The sequence below is a fragment of the Fringilla coelebs genome, assembly GCF_963513975.1.
Source record: "Fringilla coelebs genome assembly, chromosome: 21".
Lineage (NCBI taxonomy): Eukaryota > Metazoa > Chordata > Aves > Passeriformes > Fringillidae > Fringilla > Fringilla coelebs.
Genome location: NC_140047.1, coordinates 11,434,555 through 11,457,412, shown reverse-complemented (window position 1 = coordinate 11,457,412; position 22,858 = coordinate 11,434,555). Strand labels below are relative to the sequence as shown.

General features: G+C 55.4%; 1 protein-coding gene across 1 annotated transcript; it reads right to left on the bottom strand.

Moving 5' to 3' along the window:
* Positions 1–1,185: 1,185 nt before the first annotated feature.
* Positions 1,186–18,728, bottom strand: ADGRD2 (adhesion G protein-coupled receptor D2; the record flags this gene model as incomplete). The annotated part of the gene is made up of 25 exons (XM_084219756.1): positions 1,186–1,301; positions 2,318–2,348; positions 4,315–4,373; positions 4,698–4,839; positions 5,160–5,213; positions 5,412–5,453; positions 8,200–8,320; positions 9,233–9,348; positions 9,923–10,056; positions 10,827–10,980; positions 11,202–11,304; positions 11,945–12,048; positions 12,148–12,274; positions 13,323–13,378; positions 13,586–13,691; positions 14,238–14,349; positions 14,624–14,758; positions 15,144–15,255; positions 15,463–15,744; positions 16,109–16,194; positions 16,681–16,779; positions 16,925–17,578; positions 17,715–17,945; positions 18,533–18,593; positions 18,681–18,728. 25 exons carry the CDS (start codon positions 18,726–18,728, stop codon positions 1,186–1,188), a joined length of 3,285 nt encoding a protein of 1,094 aa, XP_084075882.1.
* Positions 18,729–22,858: the final 4,130 nt, after the last annotated feature.

The window sequence follows — 22,858 nt, the reverse complement described above, 5'->3', positions numbered from 1 at the left end:
AAAATGTGTGTAATGAAGGCAGGCAGGGCTTGCTGCACAGAGCAGCTCCTACAGCTGGGCTGGAGCTCATTACTGCAGAGCTGCTCCACGGACTGAGCTCTTGTGGGGGGAGGCCCTGCCTGGCCCTTGCCACAGCCACGCTGCAAAACTCCCCATTTCTCTGGTTCTGGCCTGGAACTCACCTGGATTTTATCCACCCTTATCCTCACCCATCCCACCTCCCACCTCCCTATGGACCCACTGTCTGTCTCCTGCATTTGGAGCCACGGCAGCACCCAGAGTTCTCACAGGAGTGTGGCTGAGGCCCTGCAGCAGAGAGGTGCTGGACCCCACCCCAGATCCAGCACAGCTTTCCTGGGAGATGCAGGTGGAACAGAGAGCATCTTTCCTGTCCCTGCCACAGCTCCTGCTGGCAGCAGCACCATTTTCATCGGCTGGCTGGCAGCTTTCAAATAAAGGTATCTGGGGCTGAACACATCTCTTTCATTTCATTTCACATCTCTTTAAACTATTTGGGACAGAACAAACGGAAGGGGGACAGCGTCTGTGCTGGAATGATCTGTCCCCATCCTGGCACCCGAGGGCTCCGCAGCGCTTTGCTCTGTGAGCAGGATGTGAAGGCACAGCCCTGTGTGAGGCTGAGCTGCCCTGGGTCCCCCAGCACCCCTGCAGCTGGGCACTGCAGCCTTTTATTATCTGCTCCCATGGCTGGAGGCTCTCTGGCAGAGCCTGGAGCAGCGGGGGCAGCACCAGGGCTGTGCGCTGCACGAACACAAGAGCGAGAGGAGAGCTCTTCTGCTTCGAGACCTTCTCATTCCCCCCGGGCTCAAGGATTGCCCAGCCACGGGGGCAGCCTGGGGGGCTCGGGGGGGCACAGCACTCCTTCCACCCCTGGCCACCCCCATGGCACCAAGCCCAGCCTGGTGTTCCATCACCCTCTGTGCAGACCTGGGCTTCTAAAAACACACTGAGGGCTCACCTGAGGAAACAAAACCAAACTAAACGACCCACTTCTTTGCACAGCTGGAGTTTAATAGCACACGTGGGCTGTAAGATACACAGAAGAGGTGAGGGTGGGTGGGCAGAGCACAAATGCCCGTGGTGGGTGCAGGTCTTGCTGCCTCTGAGACCCCCCTTCTGCCCGAAATGCTGCTGCAACATGGTAATATTCCAACAGCTGCACAGCTACTCCTGGATGCCACCGTTTCTGCCTTTCCCATGTGTCCAGTGTGGGGAGGAAACCTGCACTGCTTCAGGGCGGCATCGTCTCGAAAATAGTCTGAGGATGCCCTGCTTAGACACTTCATGTGGAGCAAAATCAGACACCTGCTAATGCACTGCTTGCCTTGACAAAAGAAAATGTCACAATGCAGAAAAAATATGGTCACTGCACCCCTGGTGTGTCCTCACTGCACTGTCCACCTGAGGGTCCCCATCCAGAAGCTGCAGTGGGAGTACCCAGCAGTGGTTTTTAAAGAAAATAACATTAAATATGCTGCATTTGTATTCTGAGGAGCTGGGGACTTGCCCAAAGCCAGGCTGGGAAGCTGAGGAGGTAGCAGGGAGCTGCCATCCAGCAGAGGCCTGGGGCTTAGGAGGGATTTCTGGTTTTAATTCTACCCACCTCCATGGTGACATTGGCCTTTCTACAACCTGAAACAGAAGAAGCTAAATGGCTGCTTTTAAGCTCATAAATCCAGCCCTGTCTGAATTCCCACCTTCCCCAGCTTCCCTTCTTTGGGATCATGGCACTCCCTGCACCCACCAGTGCTTTCTGCCACAACTGCTGGTTTAAAATAGCCCAGGGCAGAAAGAGCTGCTGCTCCCCTGGGAGCAAGCAGCCCAGGCCCTGGCACAGAGCAGTGGGGCTGGGGGCAGGCAGAGAGCTCAGCACCAGGAACCTGCAGGGCTCCTCTGCCACCTGGCCCTGCCTGTGACCCCCAGCTCTGCTGGCACAGCAGGGCCCCAGGAGCTGGAGCAGACAAGGATGGGCAGCAAGAAAGGTGCAGAGACATGGGGAGAAACCAGGCAGGTGCCCTGGGATGGGACCTTTGGCTGATCCATCAGTGCTGCCAGGAGAGGCAGCGCCACTGGCAGGGCTGCTGGGGCTGCACAGCCCCCACCTGTCCCTCACCTGTTCAGGACACATTTCCCACAGCCTGGCCAGGGCAGCACCCATCAGGGCAGTTTGGAAATAATACTATCCTGAAGCCTGAGCAGAAAGCAGCTGCCCTCTGGGCAGCCCTCCAACACACAACCACAGGAACCAGCACCAACAGCAACAAAAACCACAGAGCATGACGCAGGCAAACGTTACCTGAGCATTTGAAGGCTGTCAGCTCCACGGCCTGAAAGAGGGGAGAAGGTGTGTTAGCAGAGGGCATGGCTCTGATGGCTTTGCTGCTTGTTGCCCCCAGCACACTCCCTGGGGCCAGGCAGGGCTTCCCAGAGCCCACCCACCCACTGTCCCTGCACGGGCTGGGAGCCAGAGCCTTCATCCAGCCCCAGGGACGGGCACCTGGCAGAGGGTCCCCGGACACAGCTGCACCTCTCAGAGTGGGAGATGACACCCTGCTCCTCATGCCCACTCTGGGGACCCTTCCAGCCCCGTGGGCACCCACCAGGCTGGATGCCATGCTGGAGACCACAGGAAAAGCCAGGAAAGGATGAGAGCACCCCTGTGCTGCGGTGGGCAGAGCCCACACGGTCTGCACTCTGTCCTCAAAGGATGTTAATGCTCGGGGAGATGTGAAATTCCTACTCCCAGTCCAACAACAACAAAGATCACCAAACAACATTTTAAAAAGCTGAAACACGAAGAACATCTTGTCTGTGTTCGTATCTCCATTCGCTCAGTGTTTTGTCATTTTAAGTGTTTTCAAACGCCTTTAAGTAGCATCTTCTCTTCATCCAAACTATTGTGCAGCTGCCAGTGACATTCTGAATGTGCCGCTCGCCGTGACTCAGCCAGGGAGCAGGAAAACAGCCTGGCTTACATAACTGAGGGCACTGACAGCAGCCCCTGCACAGCACAGCACAGGCACACCGAGAGGGCACCGGCGTGCCCAGCTCTGTGCCGTGCCCAGCACTCTGCGTGCTCAGCACTGTGCCCTGCCAAGAACCGTGCTGTGCCCAGCCCTGCCCTGTCCCATGCCCAGCTCTGTCCCATGCCCAGCCCTGTCCCATGCCCAGCCCTGCCATGCCCAGCCCTGCCATGCCCAGCCCTGTCCCATGCCCAGCCCTGTCCCATGCCCAGCCCTGCCATGCCCAGCCCTGCCATGCCCCTGGAGCTGCAGGCACTGGGAGCAGGCTCAGCCCTGCTGCACCCAAGAAGGGAGCCAGCCCATTAAAATGCAGTGTTTATGCACAGCAGAGCTCTCAGTGACCCTTACAGGAGGGAAGCACTTTCTGTCTTTGCCTGCAGAGAATGCCACGGCCTTGGCATTCAGGGGATCTGCTGCCTCCTGATGCCCCTGCCTCAGGGATTTTGGGTCCTTGGGCTCATCCCTGTGGCCCACGTCCCGTGTCTGGTGCCAGGAGCTCAGCCCTGACCCTGGCTCACACAGCCAGCACCTGGCTGCCTGCGAGGGAGTCCTGGTGCTGCACAGCACAAGGGGCCTGGTGCTGCAGCATTAACCACAGTGTGATCATGAGAGATGGAAATATGGATTTTACTGAGTGCCTTCAGAACGATATGCCAGCTGTAGAAGTATTATCTATTGGATAAATAAGAGCTGTCTATGTGACATAGGTTTTCAAAGGATAAATATTAGAGAGGGAAAGAGAGATCCTTCAGTGAGAGACTCATGAAAGTAGTGCTGGATTTTATTCTGAGGGAATTACAGCACTTGTATGTCAAGTACACAAGGACTGATGATCATTTCAAAAGCAGGAGATGGAAGTGGGAGCAGAGTAGTCAAATTTAAATTGTTCCCTGTTTTAGGCTCTGCCTTGCTGAGCTCTCCATCCCAATGCAGGCAGCACAGCCCTCGTGGGAGAGGTGAGACTTGCCCATGGCACCTGCCCCACCACCTGATTCGATTTGCTGTCCTTGGGAAAGTCTCCTGCTTGATCCATACCAACCTCAGCCTAGGGCTTTGCGGCCCAAATTCAGCAGCACCTCGTGTTCCTGTAGGGCCCTGCTCTAAGCACCCTCCTGGCTCCCCATGGGCTCAGGGTGAGCCTTGGAATTCAGCTGTTCTGGGAGCACTCCTCTCCTGCCCTTGGACAGGTGCCCTGCCCTGCTGTGCCCCCTGCCCCGGCTCAGAGGTGCTGTGCCCTGAGTGAAGGTGAATTACAGGAGATGTTACATACCGGTCTCTCAGGTGACATAATGGATGAAATGCCCATGGGAATTTTGGCTCCAAAATTTCCTAAAGGGTGAAGCAGCACAATGAGTTCATAGACCAGAGAACAGAAATATTCATGCTTCCTCAAGAACTTGGTGCTTTGTGTCCCTCCCTTGAAGCAAAGGGACCAAATGGGTTTTCTGAATCACTGCACCCACACACTGGTTGGAGAATGCAAAACCTTTTTGCCCCAAAGCCCAAATCCCTATTTACTACTGTCACCTTTGCCTCTCCAGAAAATTATTTTTAAGACACAAAGATGGGTTTTTGCCTCAGGAGAATGCAATGCTGCCTAACATGCTGATGAGAGCCCCCAGCCTGGGCTAACAGCAACAACAATCCTCTTACCTTTGTTGGTGATGTTCTTCACAGGAGGGTCTTTCTGCACAGGGCTTGGCAGGGCAGTCTCAGCTGCAGGACTCAGCCTCCCTGTGTCCCAGGAGGTCGTGTTCCTTGGGCTGGATAAATAGTTGATGGGATGAGAGCAGTTCTGGAACGACAGGCAGGAGATGCAGGACAGTGAAAATTGCAATGAGTCTTTGCTACACCCAGATCCAACTTCAAAGATGGATTTCATCATCACTGCTTTGGCTCCCATCCCACCCTGGCAGAGCAGGCTGCTGCCTAATAGGGGTAGGCTATCTTTGGGTCTGGGGTGTCCACCAAGACCACAAAGAAGGCAGACAAAAATAAAAATATAAGATTTCTTTCCATCATCATCTCCCCAAAGCAGACCCACAGTACAGCTGGGACCCTCCTCTGGTGGGTGGCTGATGGATGAAGGAGCAGAAGGGGTTCCTCCCAACTTACTGTGAATGAGAGGGCTTTCTTCTTGTCCTTCATCCTCTGGATGGCGTTCCTCACCTGGAGCAGAGCAAGGACATGAGGCAGGGCCACAGCAGCTCCAGCACAGCTGGAGATGCTCCAGCAAGTCATGCAGGAAAAGCAGCCAGGGCTCCAGCAGCACAGGGGGGCCGTGCTGCCTGCTGCAGCTGCCAGGACCCAGCTCCCCCTGGTGCCAGCACAGAGCTGCTGTGGCCAGGGCCTGAGCCCATCTCTCACCTCGCTGTTGTAGACAGCATAGACCAGGAATATGTACAGGCCCTGGAGGGGAGAGAGCAGAGGAAGGGTCAGAGATGCACGGCTGGTTTGTGCTCCTTTGCACGGAGCAAAGGGGCTGAGGAGCCCTGGGATGGGTGAGACTGGCACAGAGGGTGGGCACAGCCCAGCAGGGACAGCCAGGCAGGAAAAACCTCCCACCCTTGAGAGCAGGCTGTTCCCAGAGGCTGCTGCTCTCACTCGCCGGGAGAGGAGCAGAGAGCAGCGGCAGCTCGGGCACCGCTGGGCACAGCTGTGTGAGGGACGTGCCCAGAGCCAGCACGGCCTGGGGGCCACAGCCTGGGGCTAATTACAGCTCCAGACCCACGGTTTTGGCCTTAAGGCAGCCCTATCTGGCCCACCAGATTTATGTTATATCTGTGGGTGTTTTGTTATCGCAGCTAGATAAATCAGCTGCAGCGAGAGATGCAATCCATCTTGTCTCCAACGAGCCCTGCTCTCATCTGCGAGCTCTTGGCAGGCAATGGCAGCAGCCCTGGCACCGTGCCCTGACCTGTCCTTCAGCCAGCAATGCTGGTCACTCCCCCAGACCAGATTTCTGGCCAGGCTTCCAAGGCAGGTCTTCCTTGAAAGAATCATTCTGGATGAGCATGGAGAGGGGGAGCGGGGAGGGCGGCTGGGAGGAGGGCGAGGAAGGAGAGGAGGCCCAGCTGCAGCAGTGGGTGGGAGCAGAGATGCAGCTCTGGGGGAGCCCCTCCTGCCCCCTCCCCTTCCACCCTGCCCCTGCCCTGCTCCTGCTCCTGCCCCACAGCACCACAGGCTCCCTCCTGCTGTTCAGGCACCATCCAGGTTCCTGCACTGCCTGGCTGCAGAAGGAGCTGTCATGTTTGTTGCCAGCACGCAGAGCAGCCCTGAAGACAGGCTTGGGCTGCTGCAGACAAACAGAAAAGAGTCAAACAAAAAACAACCCCAGCAAGAGAACAACTGCGCAGGACCCACACATGAAGGAACACTCTGGCCTCAAAGGAAATTCCAAGTGATCCATAGGAAGTAAGCAAAGGGCCTGAAACAGGATGGCTTTCTCTCAACTCTGCAGCTTCTCACCAGCATTTTTTACTCCTCTGGGGCAATCTGCAGACTGTCCTGAACTTGGTTATGAAGGGACAGAGGCAAATGAGTGCAGCACAGCCCTGTCTGTCCACACAGCTCAGAGCCTGCAGTTCTCTCCTGCTCAATAACCCAAGCATGGCATGAGGAGACACAGAGAACTGATGTTGTTTAATTGTGATCAAGACAGGCCTCCTGCCATCCTCCTGATATCCTCAGGAGCAGAGATGTGGAGAGGCAGCCCTTGGAGCCTCCCATCGGGGCCTGACGGATGTGTGTGAGCAGCACCCGGCTCTGGAGCAGAGCCAGAACAGAACATCCCTGAGCAGGCACAAATCCCTGAGCATCCCTGGGCAGGCACACATCCCTGGGCAGGCACACATCCCTGAGCATCCCTGGGCAGGCACACATCCCTGAGCATCCCTGAGCAGCCCCCCATCCCTGAGCAGCCCCCCATCCCTGAGCAGCCCCCCATCCCTGAGCAGCCCTCAGCACCCATCGTGTGCCAGGGCCAGGGTTCACCCGGGAGAGCGGGGTCAGAGCAGGCTGGAAACAGCCAAGGGTGCCCGAGGGAAGCACTGCAGGCCTGAGTACAGCAGGAGCCAATTTCTATTGAAACAGAAGCAAAATGGGAGATGGGCTGCAAAACTCCCTGATCCCAGTGTTTTGGAGGGCAGTGCCCAGTTGCTCCCTTGGCTTGGATCCCCTCAGGGATTTGTCCTCAAGCACTGGGCAAGGGACCCTGAATATGCAGTGCCAAGGGCTGGGACAGTCCAGGGAGTGCCCGTGGGCACCCCTGGTGAGGCACAGCCCCAGGGCTGGGCTGCCCCATGCTCACCCCTGCCTGCTCCCACCTGCCTGCTGAGAACTCCCCCTTCCCCTCGGGGCTGTGCTGGGAGCCGTGGTGTGCAGGGGTGTGCAGGGGTGTGCAGGGGTGTGCAGGGGTGTGCAGGGATGTGCAGGGGTGTGCAGGGATGTGCCGGGGTGTGCAGGGGTGTGAAAGGGTGTGCAGGGGTGTGCAGGGGTGGGCAGGGGTGTGCAGGGATGTGCAGGGGTGTGCCGGGGTGGGCAGGGGTGTGCAGGGATGTGCAGGGATGTGCAGGGGTGTTCAGTGTTTCTCTAGCTCCATCTACAGCTGCCTTCTCTCCAGGGCTGCAGGCCTCTGTTGATGCTTTGGATGGCAGGTGGCAAGCCCATGTTCCAGGGCTTTTGTCACCATGTGTCCCTGAGTTCCAGATATCCCCAGCCCTGTCCTGCAGCAGAGGCTCATTTCCCAGGGGCAATCAGCAGGAGGGATGTCTGCCCCACTTGACTGCACAGGTACCGTTTTAATTACCCATTATACGAGCAAATAAAAACCCTAATGAGTTTGTAACTGCCATTTTGGAACCACACTGATGTGAGAAAAACTAGCACAAGAAACAAGATCTGAACTGGAAACCTGTGGCACCAGCAGGACCCTGCCAGAGACTGGTGCTGAGGGCTGTTAGATGTGCAGGGTCTCCAGAGTGATGTTTTGTATCTTGGAAGGATGAAATGAGTTTCCTCAGACAAAGTGGCCCAGTGGCTTGGGAGAGCTGGGCTGGCTTCAGAGCTAAAGTGTCCCTGGCCACAAGGACAGGCAGAGTGCCCTGCAGGTGCCAGCCTGGCCGTGCCCTGGGCACCCACGGGGGGCAGGACTCACCTGGAGGGAGTTCAGCACGATGAAGACGTAGGCCCAGGCGATGCTGAGGTGCACCAGGAGCCCACAGAGCCAGGTGAGCCCCAGCACGGGCAGCAGCACCAGCACGGGCTTGGCCGTGGCCCTGGTGGGAGGAAGAGCTCAGGGTTACCCGGGCATATTTCAGGCACGAAACACCACCAAGACAGGAGCTGTGGAACAAATTCCTCTGAAAACAAAATAAGTTAAGACAGGAAAAACCAAATATTTCACCACCCAGACCCCAGTGTGCCGGCCCTGCTCTTAATTTATCACTGCAAGTTAGCAAGAAGGGAGCTCTTTGACGTCATCAGCCATGAGAAAACAGCAATTTCCCCCCAATTCCTGCTACAAGGAGGGTTTCTCTATTTGTTTTATTTGCACATGGATGTCACCCTGCCCTCCAGCAACGCCCTATCTTTGTGCTTCTGTAAATTTGGGGAAATTTATTTATGCTACAGGGGAACAATGCGTGTCTAGCAGGGGTATCCGGCGCCAGCTAACAACAATAAAAATTCACAGAGCATGATAAAGTAATGACTCAGGCAGCAGTTTTTTAGAGTTCTCTCAGTATTGACTGATTACAGAAGTCCCCACTGCCTCTCCCCTTGTGTGTGTAACCCCCACCAGCCTCGCTTTCAACCCACCAAGTCCCAAGCTTGGATTTCTGCAGCACTGCCAAGGGTCTCCCGTCCAAAGGGGTGAGATTTAGGAGTGTGAGTGCAGATGGAGACCAGCACTTGTTCCCTAAGCTGAAGGTGCTGGCTGGGCTTCTCAGCTGGGATTAGAGACTGTCTTTGGGTGAGACACAGCTACCCTGGGGGAGGGAATCCCTTCTGCCCCTGCTGCTCTGACTCTCACACTCACTGTCTTTCACTCGGCCGAGCTTCTCCAGCCAGCCTGTGCCGGTGCCTCAGCAGCTTCACTGGGAAGGATTTCTTCCAGGTATCTAACCCTGCCTCACAGGTTTCACACCCAGGGCAGCCCCAGCTGGGAGGGCCAGGCCCTTGCCCCTCACCAGAGCTGTGTCCCGATCTGGCTCTCCAGGCTGCCGTTGGGCGTCAGCATCTTGGCTCTCCTGCGGGCGCTGGCCACGGTCACCGTCACCACCCGGAGCAGCACCAAGCTGTTCACCTGCCAGGGCACAGGGCTGGGCTCACTGACATCCTGCAGCCTCAGCTCCACAGGGTGAGACTCCTCTGCTGGAAACTAGGGTCAGAACTTGGGGACAAATAGCACTACCAGGAAAGCAATCAAAAGACTTCACAGAGCTATCTGCACAGCTATGAAATCTAGGAAACTTATCCCAAAACTGCTCCTACAGAACTTCTTCCCTGTTAAGGGTCTATTCTGGACCCCATAAACATTGGACCTTTTTCTGCTGCTGCGTTTTGTATTATGATATCTCAAGGATGTAGATACTCCTGTGTTAAAATCAGACCCTTAGCTAAGGCAATGTCACACACCACATTCCTAGCTGAACAGCCAACCAAGAACTGGTCAGCAAAATTTTCTTAAAGCACTTTTCCTATCAAAAAGCTTTTTTTGATTAAAGAGATTTCCTTGTGTTGCAGTAGTCTATATAAAGTAAAACAACATTTTTCCTCTAAAAGCAGCAGGCAGAATGAGCTGCACCCCTGACCCTGCATTGCTTTTCTGGGAGCAGACCCAAGGGACTCCCACCTCCCCAGCAGGGTTTGGCACTTACAGCCAGGATGAGCAGCACAGGCCCCACGAAGGCCCAGATGACGTTGGTCTGCACGTTCAGCCAGCAGTGGTTGGCTGCCACATACTTGTTAAAGGAAGTTGCAAGGGTCACCCCCACGATAAGGACTGGAAGGCCTGCAGAAAAACCCACAGGTTAAACCCTGGGAAAAGCAGAGATGCCCCATGCAGGGCACTGTGCACCAGACAATTGCTTCAAAACCCCCCTGACCAGACAGACTTCAGCGTGAGCCTCCAAAACCCCACGAGCAACATCAATCCTCTGCAGCTGAAATCTGTCCTGCCTCAACACAGCCAGATTTACAAGCTGTCAGCATCTTTCTCTGAGGTATAAAGCACTCCAAGTCCTGAGTCCTGACCAAAGCAATTTATTCCTCAGATTGCTTTTTTAACAAAATAGACAATCGAAGACATAAACCAACCCCAAATACTTGAAGAGGTTGCCCAGTGTCCAACGAGGTGTGTGCTCTTTGAGAAGCACATCCCTAAAGAGGCTCCTCTTTGACACAAAACTCAGCTTATCCAAATAATTCTATGTCCCTAAAGAGGCTCCCTCAGAATAAAAGGTGCTTAGTGAGGAACACATTTATATTTAATTACTATCAGACAACGCTGATGCTCTCCAAGAACAAGAACTTACCATAAATCTCCTCCCCCATCTTTTTTACTGAACTCCTGGATTTAGAAATATAACAGAAATGCTTCTCAACTTATATTCTAAGACTAGCAATTTGACAAATAATTCAAGAGAGCCTCTGCACGGCACTGGCACTCAGTTCTCATATTAAATTGAATCAAACAATTGTGCATCTCTCCTATCAAAACTTCCACTGGAAAAGAAAAAGAGTATTTTCCTGAGGAGCCAAGGCAGAGGAGTGTGCAGATACCCCAGCCTGTCACGTAGTAGAACTTCATTCTCCTGCCTTCACTCATGTTGACTGCCACCACTTTGCTCCAGAGGAGAAGCCCCTCCACCAGCATCCATGAGAAGGCTGCCATGAAGAAGAGGTGCAGGAAGGCAGTGACCATGAAACACAGCACCTGGAGGGGACAGAAACCACACTGCACAACCTATATATGTGCATCTCCAAACAGAGAGACAATTCTACCCTCAATGCCAGTTACAGGCAATTAATAAAAGTGTAAGGTAATCACCCTTTAATTAATTTAAGGGAATTAATAAATGCTTCTGTTCTGTTGCTCTGACAGAGGTGGTGGAGCCTGGCCACGTGGGCTGAATGGGCCATTCCTGCTGAGCTCACCTGGTTGGGCTTGGCCAACTCACTGAACATGAGCAGAGCTTCTCCTGCAGCCAAGGCAAGGATCAGGTTCTTGTGCACAGTGGTTCTTTCACTCTTGGGGACACTGGGGAGGGAGACAGGGAGCGCTAAGCTGCAGCCACACAAAAGGGTCCTCCCTGTCCCCTCAGGCAGTGCAGACCTGCCTGGGCAACTTGTGGTCTCTCTGCCACCCACTGCAAAGATGACAGTCAGAGGGGCAGAGGACAGCCCTGCTGGGCAAGCACTTGGTGCTGGGGACACTCTTGGGTACAGCTGCTCAGCCTTTGGCCAAGATTCCGGGGCACAGGCAGGGGGGGAGGTGGAAGGAGCCCCTGCCATGCCCACAAGGCAGATCTCTGCACTTGCCAAGTGACACAGAAGGGTTGGCAATCAAAGAGATAGTCCTTGCTCCATTTATTTTATAAAAATTAATTCTAGCAGAGCAGCTTTTATAGTAAATATCATTAGCAACTGATAGAAACCTTGCCACAGACACGCAGGTGTGTGCACAGATCAGTGAGCATCTCCACAGAAACAACCAGGGCTGAGCCCCTCTCCAGCCAACACCAAGCACTCCCCTCTGCCACGGAGCACAGGGCAGCTCCCACCTCTGCCCACGCACCTGCACCACCCCACACTGACAAAGGACACTCTGAGAAAGGCTCTGAAGGAAAATATCAAGTAGAAAATAAAGAGAAGGCTGCAAGTGCCCAGACTTTTCTTACCCAACTACCAGGAACAAAATGAAGGTGACCATCAGGGCACAGAATGAAACTCCACATCCAATAAAAGTCAAAGTCTGCAGGGTGAACTCCTCCTTGGTGGTCCTCTGCTCCAGACATGAAACAACAGAAGACTCAAATCCCCCATGAATTAACCCCAGCAGCTGGCAGTGCCAGCACCCCCCAGAGCCAGGCTCCTCACGTACCTCCAGCTCGTACACCTGCAGCAGGATGGCAAAATTGGTGGTGTGGTTGCAAAAACAGGCAGTGGAGTCTGGGAGAGACTTGGCCACAGAGCAGCCAGCTGTGGACCACATCCCACCAGCCTCTGGGCTAACGTGCAGCAGAACCAAAGAAAACACAGGGAATTATCTTTCACTTCCACAGCAACCAGGGCACGATGGGAGTTTCCTTGTCCCAGAAAAAGCAGAGTTTAAAGGAGGAAGATGAGGGTATCAGAAACAGGTCTTCACAGGGACTTCCCTTTGGTTCACCCTTTGTCTCAGCAGCTTTGCCTCATCCAGCAGGCACACAGTGAAAACAGATCTGGTGTCAATGTGTGCATTAAAGAGTGGAGTTCAGCCATGACAGCTTCAAGCAGAGCCCAGCTATTGCATGGCTCTGGGCAGAGCCCCCTGCACAGCCCTTCACTGAGAGCAGCCCTGGGCTGGCTGTGCCCAACTCTGCCCACCAGCTCAGCCTGCCACACACCCAGCAGGGTGCCACTGGGTCCCCAGGACAGGCCTGTCCCAGCCATCCAGCAACGCTCCCCTCTGAATTCCCTGGGCAGGGACCACGGCTGCCCCCTGAGCCTCCCAGTACCACAGGAAGGTCAGGGTCAGAGCAGGGCTGCTGGCACCCTCTGGACAGTAACCAGCTCTTTCCAGAATCACCCTTCCACCTTCCCCTACCTGATTCATGCCTGCTACAAGTCTGGGACTCTAAGAAGTTTTTTTTTTCACTTGAATGACTTAATTACCAATTTATAATATATCACAGCCTCAGTGTTCTCACCACAGGGACACTTAGCAAAAACACACCCCAGTGCCAGGCAGGATTTATGAGGCTGGGAATCCTGCATGTCTTTGGGGTGTATATCTTGGGCTAACTCTTCTTTGTCACAGGCAACAACCATAATTAACTAGGGCTTTCCATTTGAGTTGTATATACCTCATTAAAGGTCACTTGCTTGTGAGTGACTTCTCCAAAGGAAATCTTCCCAGGAAAGCATTCTGCTCCAGCAGACAGGGGATGTCAGCATGCAAAGGAGGCAAAAAATCCCAGATCTCTACTCTTACCATTACATTTATATTGAGATGTTTGGTTTTCCAGTGGAAATAAAAAGCTCATAAATCTGAGGACCTGAACTGAAACAAGGCACCTGAGGCTGAAGTTCCAGAAGGCGCAGACGGGCCCCAGCAGAGCATCGGGCAGGTCCTGCAGGCAGAGAGGGGACAGAAGGGGTCGCGCAGGCACACGCGGCTGGACACGGGCTGCAGGTCCCTGCCCTGGCTGCGCCAGGGTCTGTCAGGGCCGGACAAACAAGGAGTCAGGGCAGGGACAGCGCCATCCCAAAGCTGCGGGGGCTGAGCCGTGCCTGGGGACAGCCGGCTCGGGCCGTGTGCGGCCGCTGGCACGGGGTACCTGGACGCGGTGCTGCAGGCGGTAGCGCACGGACGCGCTGATCTCCTGGTGGTCGCTGAGCAGGGTGGCTGAGATCACCGCCGTGCCCACCGTGGTGCTCCGGTACCTGCCGGGGAAGGACGCTGCTCACCGGCGCGGGAAGCGCAGGACGTGCCCACCATCGGGATCCCCCGGGGTACGGGGCAGCTGCGGGGATGCGGGTCCCGCCGAGGGCCGGGCACGGGGCAGAGCGGACCTTGGGGTACCGGGCACAGCCCCAGCGCTGCCCGTCACCGCGGCGGGCGCCGGAGCATCCCGAGGGTTCCGGCGGAGCGGCTGAGCCGTGCGCGGGATGCGCGGGCGGCCATCCCCACCTAGCGTTGGGAGCTCCGGGAGCGCAGCCAGCCCGGCCCCCGGAGCCACCATCCAGAGCCACCGTGCCCCCTGCAGCAGCCCCTGGGGGCTCTGTGCCCTGCACCCCGGCAGAGCTGGTGACCCGCGGCACTCAGAGGCGCACGGGAGACCCCACGGGGCAGCCCCGGTGCGAGGGCTGAGATGGATCGGGATGAAGGTGACCCCAAAACAGAGGCACCAGCTGAATGCAGATTTGAAAACGAGCTCTTCCGTGGCGCTGGGGGCAGCCTTGGGGCGAGGGGGGCTCTGTTTCACTCACTTCTGTCCCCCATCAGGGGCAGCCGTGTCCCGGGACACAGCACTGCCGGACAGGCAGCGCTGCAGGGAGCCGTAGCCAAACCACATGTTCTTCACTGTGACTCTGTGCAGACCTGCAGGGACAGGGCACAGGGACAGAGCACAGGGCAGCGCTGGACACCCCTGCCCTCCCCTGGGGGGTGATGCTGGGGGTCCAGAACCCCCTCAGCTCCGAGCTGTGTCTCCAGAGGGGCAGTACAGATCCTCTCCCCCATGGCCCATCTCCCTTTCACCAAGGGTGTCCCCTCCCCACGCTCCTCCAGACCTCACGTGGCCAAGGCAAGGAGTTTGTGGCACTGAGGAAGGCCATGCAGAGGTGCCAGGGGCAGCTCAGGCGTGGTAACAAACCTCTGGATTTCAGCCTTTGCATTTCTTCCACGGGAACTTCGATGAGGTCGTGCCTGCCTTTCTCAAGGGTCTGGACCATGTATGCCTCACCACTCAGCTGCTGCTCGCTCAGCTCCAGCTCCCTCACCTCCATCCCTGTGCACAGGTAACATCAGGCACTGAACCGGGGTTCAGCCTTCCTCCAGAGCTGCTGCTACAGCAAAGTACCACAGGGACACTGCAATCCCAGCCAAGGCCTGCCAGGACCCACAGCAGCAGCAGACAGGTCCCTTTCTGAGCAAACCAAGAGCATCTGGGCTCAGCTTCTCCCATGCCCAAAGGGTTCTTGCAATGCTCTTGCAATCCACAGCCTGAGAGGTGCCCTCACACTGTGACACTCTGCCCAGAGGAAATGGGGAGCAGGCTGCAGGGCTGGCAAGAGGTGAGCCAGAGGAGCAGAGGACCAGGAGTGGATTTGGACTGGGAACCAGACAGAGTGACTGATCTGGGTCTTGGTGAGATGCCCTCCAGTGCCACTCACCAATATTCCCATGCTGGATTGTGATCTTTGTCCTCTCTGTGGTCAGCAGTGGGACCAAGAGTGACACCATTCTGTCACAGAGCTCAACCACAGCCATGGGCCCCCTGATAACCTGCAAAGACAGAGAGAGTGATGGCAATCAGCACGTGCAGCGTCAGCCCTCCCTTCCCACAGCTCACAAGAGTTTCCTTAAATGTTTGGTCCTTGGCAGAAATAAAAGAGAAGTTGAGACTCGAGGACAACACGACAGCCTGTGGTGGTGCAGCAGGCCAAGGAGGAACAGGTGAGGCACACAGCATCACACTGCTGACACCTTTACCTGGCTGATCAATGACCATGTCCCAGTATTCTGCTCTTCCAGAATTAACTCAGTTACTTCCATGTAATACTGGCCCAGCTGCTCCAACATCTCCAGCTCATCTCCCTCCTGGATTTCCAAATCTGAAACTTGCTTTAGTAATTGAAGGACTGCAAGGAGGTCAGATGGCTCAAGCACGGGCGCTTCTCCTTCTCTCAGAACAGTTGCCAAGACATCCAGAGCATCAAGAGCCACAGAGAGGTTCATGTCTTGCACACCACTTGTGAAGACACTGTCAGGAATCTGTCATGGAAAAGAGGGTTTAGTTCAGTGCAGAGCCCTGACTCCCCCTGATCCTCAGCTGTGCCTTGGCAATGCCCTGCATGCCTCTGCTGGCATCAGGACCTGTCTGGCCAACCAGGAATATCCTGGGGGAAGGGATCTCTTGTCCTCTGTGCAATGAGTCAATCTGAAGCAAAGCTGCTTGCTTGATCACAGCAGAAACTACAGCTGTGTTGGTCATAATCTCCGACAGCAGCTCAGAAAAGGTCCCAGGCAGAACTGCTGGCAAAGTGACCTCAAACAGCTCTAGGTGCCAGCACGGCCAACCCAGCAGCTCCTGCCTGCTCCAGGTGCCAGCTGCCACTGCTGGGGCTGCAGGACTCACCACAGTCCTCACTGCAAGGGTGTTCACACGGCTGGCGAGCGAGTGGCTGGACTCCAGCTGAGCTTTTTTCAGTTGCCAGTATGCATCTGGGGACAAAGCAGAACCAGAACCACTGCTGAGGGGTCCAACAGCATGGTTAACAATGCCATGTTCAAAGCCTGGGTAATGGTCCTCATATGGTGGCTAAGTCTGCAGGACAGGCAGGACAAGGAGACTTTACGGCTGTATTTTATTTTTAGCACAAGGTCCCATCTGGAGAGACAGTTCCATACTCCTTTTCTGCCTCTCCCCATGCTCCCCTGGCCAACGAGCCTGGGAATGCCTGGGTTGGGAGGCACTCACATCACTGCACCCAGAAGTCATGCAGGGTGTATCACCAGTGCCCAGCTCAGCTGGGGAAGAGCCAAACCCCCTGCCAGAGTGCAGACAGCTGGAGCAAAGTGCCAGCCCCGGAGGGTTTTGAATGTGACCCCTTCAGAGCAGGGGCCTCCCCATCCCTGGCCAGCAGCCCAGGCAGGACCGCCAGGAGTATGTGTTTGAAGCAATGCATGAATAACTAACAGATGCTGTACCCTTGCTGTAGTGACAGATGAAAGGCAAAGACTGCAAACAAGATGCATAACTGAACCCACTGCTGCCAACTTCCAAAACTCTGCATTCCTCCACAGGCCCTGTGGAAACACACACAGACAGAAGGGTCTCCCAGGGACACGCCATCCCCAGCAGCTATCGCCTTTCCTGCAAGCCCTGGCACACCAAACTCTGTGGTTTGTGCCTTAAGAGCCAGGGTAGTGGTGTGAGGACACTGAGACTTACCTGGGCAAAGAAGCTGCGTGGCCACTGCCTGGACCGTGCTCTCCACTTCCAGGGCATTCGAGCTCCACCCAAAAACCAGGTCTTGCTCTAGCACCCAGCAGGAGCGAACTCTCTCAATGTGCTCGGTGCTGAGGACTTTCTGCCAGATGTGCAGGTCAGTGATGTTCCCACTGAAGGACTCCTTTGCCCTGAAGGTGCCCCCCAGGGAATCTTGATCCTGCCCAATGATGAAGGTGCCCTGGCCAGAGATGGCCTGGGGGGCAGAGGGCCCCCCCGAGCACAAACCGCTGGCTGCTGCCCTCCTTTTCCCGTCGGCGTACATGGCCCAGCTCCCGTTCTCCTGCTGCCAGGTCACACAGAAGTGATGCCACTGCCCATCAGCACGGAACACGGGCAGGTAGGGGGAATGGTGCCCGTGCACAATGAGAGCAAAGCGAACAAAGCCCTCCTCATCCACAAAGCCACGCAGCTGGAACTCGTTGATGAAAGCAGGCACGGCGTAGGAGAAGATGGTGGCGATCTCCTGGCTCCTGGTGTCCCACTGCAGGTGGGCACAGGCTGTGACAGCAGGCAGGGCCGGGAAGTCAGAGAGCACCTTCACATACTTCGTGTCTGTTTTGTCCCCGAATACCAGCACTGGTACAGTGTGGCCACCTAGAAGGAAGAATTTCAGTCAGCAGAAAGGAAGAAGCATGGGCCAATAAAGTGACAAAAAACAAGGGACAACTTCTCCAGTCATATTTTTCAGTACGAAAGCATCTCTAAATAGCTCATGTCCACTTATACTCACGTCTCCTCTTTGTTTTATGCAGGACGCTGTCCCTTTCCTTTAGCCAGACAGAGCCTCTGATGTGGTGGGACTGCAGCAGTTTGCTGAAGGAGCCTTGCTCACTGTCCTGGGGTTCAAAGAGCAGCTGAGCAAAGTGCTGCTCACAGTACCTGTCAGCTTGCCACCAGTCCAGAGCAGTGGCCACATATTCATACGTGTGTCTTGGGGTCTCAATTGTGACAGGAGCAAAATCTGGAGAAAGACACACATAGCCTGGGGAAGCAGAAAGCCTGTCCAGCCCACGGTTAAAAGCGCTGCCTCCTGCCCCTTGGGGACCTGCTGCAGGAGCTCATGTCCCCATGCAGCCCTTGGGCTGGTCGGTGGGCACAGGGTGACAGAGCTCAGGCCACATGGCACCTGAACTGAGGGGCCCAGGGCTGGAGATGGGAACACTCCTGTGGGACACACAGACCGTGCTAAGCTCAGCACAAAGGAAAAGCTCTATGCCTAGGGATGGCCCTCAGAAAAGCTTGTTCAAAGCAGCTTTGCAAAAACAACTTTAGTTGCTTTATCCCCAAAAAGCTCATCCCAGCTTCTACACTTGCAGATGCAATTTTCAGGCACAAAATAATCTGTTTGGTTTGCACTTGCAGGGGGGCACAGAGCAGCAGCTGAGCAAATAGCCTGGTAAATACCAGCTCTGCAAACAGCATTTTAGGCACAAAACAGGGCAACAGAAAAAGTTTCTTTACCTCTGTTTGAACCACCAGACACCTTTTGTTTCTGTGAGCTGGATATTGCTTGTGAAACACACAGAGAGTGCTGATAAAAACACTAACCTTTGGAAGTTTGGTTCTTGGCAAGTGCTGCAAAGGCAAGGAGACTCCTGGACAGACCAACCTGGTGGAGAGGATGTGTTGTAACATGCAGAGAAACATTAATATTATCTCAAATATCCAGAATAAAAAAAAACCCAGTAGTACTCACCAAAAAGCTGAAGAAGCAAGAATCAAGTCTCAAGTCTCTCCTAAACATGCTGACCAGCTGGGAAGAGTTCACCCTTTGCTAGAATAAATGAAGTATTACTGGAGATGCATCATGGAGACGGAGCACTCTGCAGAAATGGCATTCCCTGACAACGCTGCCTTCCTCAGAAAGACTCGGAAAAAAAGGAGAAAATGACTCCCTCTGAAATACCTGTCCCAAATAGTACCTTATCCAAAGAATTCCCAGATCTTCTTGAAGACCTTAAGGTTTCAGTTCAGAATTTGTTTGCAGGATACAAAATAATTAAGCATAAAACGTAGAAATGTGCAATACTAAGGAACAGGCAAGATCACAGAGCCTCTTCATCCGCGTTAACTAAATAAAAAAGCCTCCATAAATGGCATCATTAAACTGTGTTGCATCACTGGCAGCTTTTCTCTTTGCCTTTAAAACCTGCAGGACCAGACCACCAGAGCAGACCCTGGAGAGCAGCAAATCCAGCCCCCGTGAGCCCAAACACAGAGCCCAGCACCACGGAGCCATCCCGGGGAGCTCAGGGCTTGGCAGTGATCCCCCACCTCTGCCCCAGGGGGAGAAACTCTGAGTGCAGACAGTAAAAAGCCTAGTAAAATCATAGATGAGGGCACGTAAAGACACAAGATGGAAACTGGCAACGCCAATGCAAACAAGCCCCAGAGCTCTGGGCACTGGCATCGCCGGCTGTGAGCGATCTCTGCTCCCCGCGGGCTCTCCGGTGCGCGCTGTAAAAGCGCGTTTAAGCACTTTGCTGCTAAGGGACCTAGAGGAGATCCGCTCTGCAGCCCGGGCTCTGTGCTCACGGCCTTCCAAAGTTCAGCAGAGACTCCGGAAACACCCCGCACGGCTCTGGGCCCTCCAGGGAAAAATGGGTGAGAGGGAGCCATGTCCTGCTCCTCATCCTGCACCCGTAGCCGCAGGTGTCCGCTTCTCCAAGGAGGGCCCTGGAGATGGTGCGGACAAAACCTGGAACCCGCTTTGGGCAGAAAAACGGGGCAGTGGGGAGCCCCCGGTGACCCAGCCGGGAGAGCCCGGTGTCCCTGTGGGGCGAGCCCAGCGGCTCAGGGCACCCCGGGGCTGGGGCCGCCCTGGGGAGCCCGGGCAGGGCCGAGCTCCGGCACGGCCACGGCGGGACAAGCGCGACAGCCCGGCGGGCGCGGGGGGCGCGGCGGCGGCGTCCGGAGCGGCGGAGAGCGGGAACGGCGGCCGGTCCGCTCCGCTCCGAGGGACCACGGCTCCGTACTCCGCTCTACACCCCGCTCCGAGGGACCACGGCTCCGCACCCCGCCCCGAGGGACCACGGCTCAGCATCCCACTCCGAGGGACCACGGCTCAGTACTCCGCTCTACACCCCGCTCCGAGGGACCACGGCTCCGCACCCCGCCCCGAGGGACCACGGCTCAGCATCCCACTCCGAGGGACCACGGCTCAGTACTCCGCTCTACACCCCGCTCCGAGGGACCACGGCTCCGCACCCCGCTCCGAGGGACCAGGGCTCCGTACTCCGCTCCGAGGGACCACGGCTCCGCATCCCGCTCCGAGGGACCACGAGCTCCGCACCCCGCTCCGCGCCCCGCTCCGCACATGTCCCCGCACGCCGCCGCCGCCCCTCGCAGCCCCGCACGCAGAAGGTGCCGCCGCTCCCCGCGCCGGGCCCGCCGGGCAGCGGGACGGCCGCTCCGAGTTCCCGGGGCCCTGCTGGGCTCCCGCACCCCACTGCCCGCGTCCTCACCCCACATGGCCCCCCGGGACGCCCCTCCAGCCCACCCCATCGCCGACGGCAAGGCACTCACAGCCCTCCCTGCTCCGCTGCGCCAGCAGCACCGGGATCTTCTTCCCGGGCAGTCACTGCTCCATAGAAGCGTCCAATAAACCTTCCCGGAAAACCTGGCGCATGATCACGGCAAAGAAAGCAGGGAGTGGGGGAGTGACTAGGGATCCTCACAGCAGAGAGAGCCCAAACCAGCCCAGGAGTGCAGCTGAAGAGGGACAGCTCTAGAGATGTCCAGAGGGCTCCTGGTGCGATGTCCTCACCCAGCAGCTTCAGCGTTCCGGCGTTTCCTCCCACCAGGGCCTGCAGCTGCCCCGGGGGGAATGCCAAGGCTGGAGGGTTCAGGTCACCCCCATGGCTGTGGCACTCCCCACCTCACCAGCCAGAACTGCTCCTTTGGTTGATGCCCACTCACTTTTGCTACAGCAACAGGCACAGAGCTCCCACTCCACCCGTCCCAGGAAATGCTTGAATCACACCATGGATTCACCAGCAACTGGCTTTTGTTCTTCAGGGTCTTTGCCTGGGAATGAAGGCAATTTTCCCATCCCAACGCCTCTGCTCTTGGCAATAAATCTCCCACAGAAGAATGGACCTTGGAGGCAGCTGCTCTGGAGCTTAGGTGCCAGTTGGAAGTGGCCTGGCACTGCTGGCAGCGCGGCACGGAGCGCCAAGGGCCTGCCAACAGCATGGCAGCCCTGCAGGAGGCTCTGCTGCCCACCGAGGTTTGGCCAGCACTGGATCCTGCTTCCCTTGGGAATGGAGGGAGCAAAGGGCATGAGGCAGAGCCCAGATTTACTCCAAAGAAATTCAGAGGGAAACTGCAAAATTGTTTCAAATTTAGGGCTGGATTAGGTTTAATGAGAGTTAGAGTTTCCCAGCAGACAGCAAAACTGTGGTCTTTGTGTCTGTGTCCTAGAGAGAATGAATCACCTTTTGTAAGAGCACAAAGTACAGTTTTTTGGTAGCATTAAAAAAGGGATCTAGCCCTCAGCATCACTCTTCTCTGTATATTCAAATAAACCTTCTTTGGTGCACATGCAGGGAGGTAAAGGGAAGTTTCCTGTGATCACTGAGTGCCACCCAGGTTTCCAACCTCACCTACATGAGTTTTCTGGATTTAAACATGAACTAATTTCCATAAATATACCCTGGACTTTCAAATAAGACTTGATGCTTTGGCTGGCATCAAGGATGGCTCTAGAGACCCTGGCAAGAAAGCATCACAGGCATTTCAAAGGAAAGGTCACAGCCAGCAAGTGGAATCCAACAGCTGGCATCTCATTGGCTTCACCTAAAATCCCACTGAAAAGGCCCCAAAGAGCATGGCCCAGGAAGTGTGGTTCCTTTGGACCTCCTGGCTCTCCAGATGATTTCTGTGCACACATGGGCACTGCCAGCTGTTTGCCCCCTGCCATGGAGCAGATTCGTTGCCATCAGTGCTGGCAGTTCCTCAGTGTATCAGCACTAATTCCCACAAAGCCAGTCAGCTGTCTCCTTAGGGCAACTGCAGCTTCTGGAATCACCTTCATTCATACATCTTAACATAAATCAGAAGTGACAGAGTTCCTGGAGTTAAGAGGTGTCTGTCCAGCTCATGAAGGCCTTGGCAAGCAGACATACGACCTTGGGATGGTTGGATGGCAAAATTCCAAAGCACTTTTAATGCTGGTAAATCTCTCTAACAAGCAGCTGAGCAAAGGGCAAGTTGTTTTGTGCCATTTGGGTGATGCTGTCACTCTGGGTTAGCTTGGTTTGGGATAGGTTGCAGTTCTGTTTACACTCAGCCAATTTAAAAAATCAGCTCAGGTGCATTTTAAGGAACGTTCCCTTAGCAGTGACTAAACCCTGAGCTGCCACCCTCAAGTCACATCTTTCACACAACCCTTCCCAGCACATGGGTGAGCAACATGTTAATCTTTATAAATCAAATATTTGCCAAATGGAGTAGAAGCCATGTGACTGAGCAAGATGCACTGAGAAATGGAAGGAAGCACAGAGAGTGTCAGAGATCACTCAGTCTGTCCCTTGCAGAGTTATCCTTCAAAACAGCATTCCCCTCACCCAGTTGTACATATTATTCTCCTCCAGGTTTTTTTGTCCTGCTGTTTACTGCTCAGAACTGACACTCTCTCTAACCCAACTCCTCCTCACCTGGTTTAGTGCCACCCAAACTTTCATCAGAATCAGTTTTGACCCGAGGCAGGGTTTCCCAAGGTCTGACTCAGGAGGCGCCACTAGAAGAGGTGCAGACTTACCTCCCTCCCCAGCACTGGGGCTGTGAAAGTGTGCCACACTGCTGCATATCACAGTTATTTTACCCTTTCACACATCTGAATGTTCCACAAGCTGCTGCTGGCTCGTGCTGCTG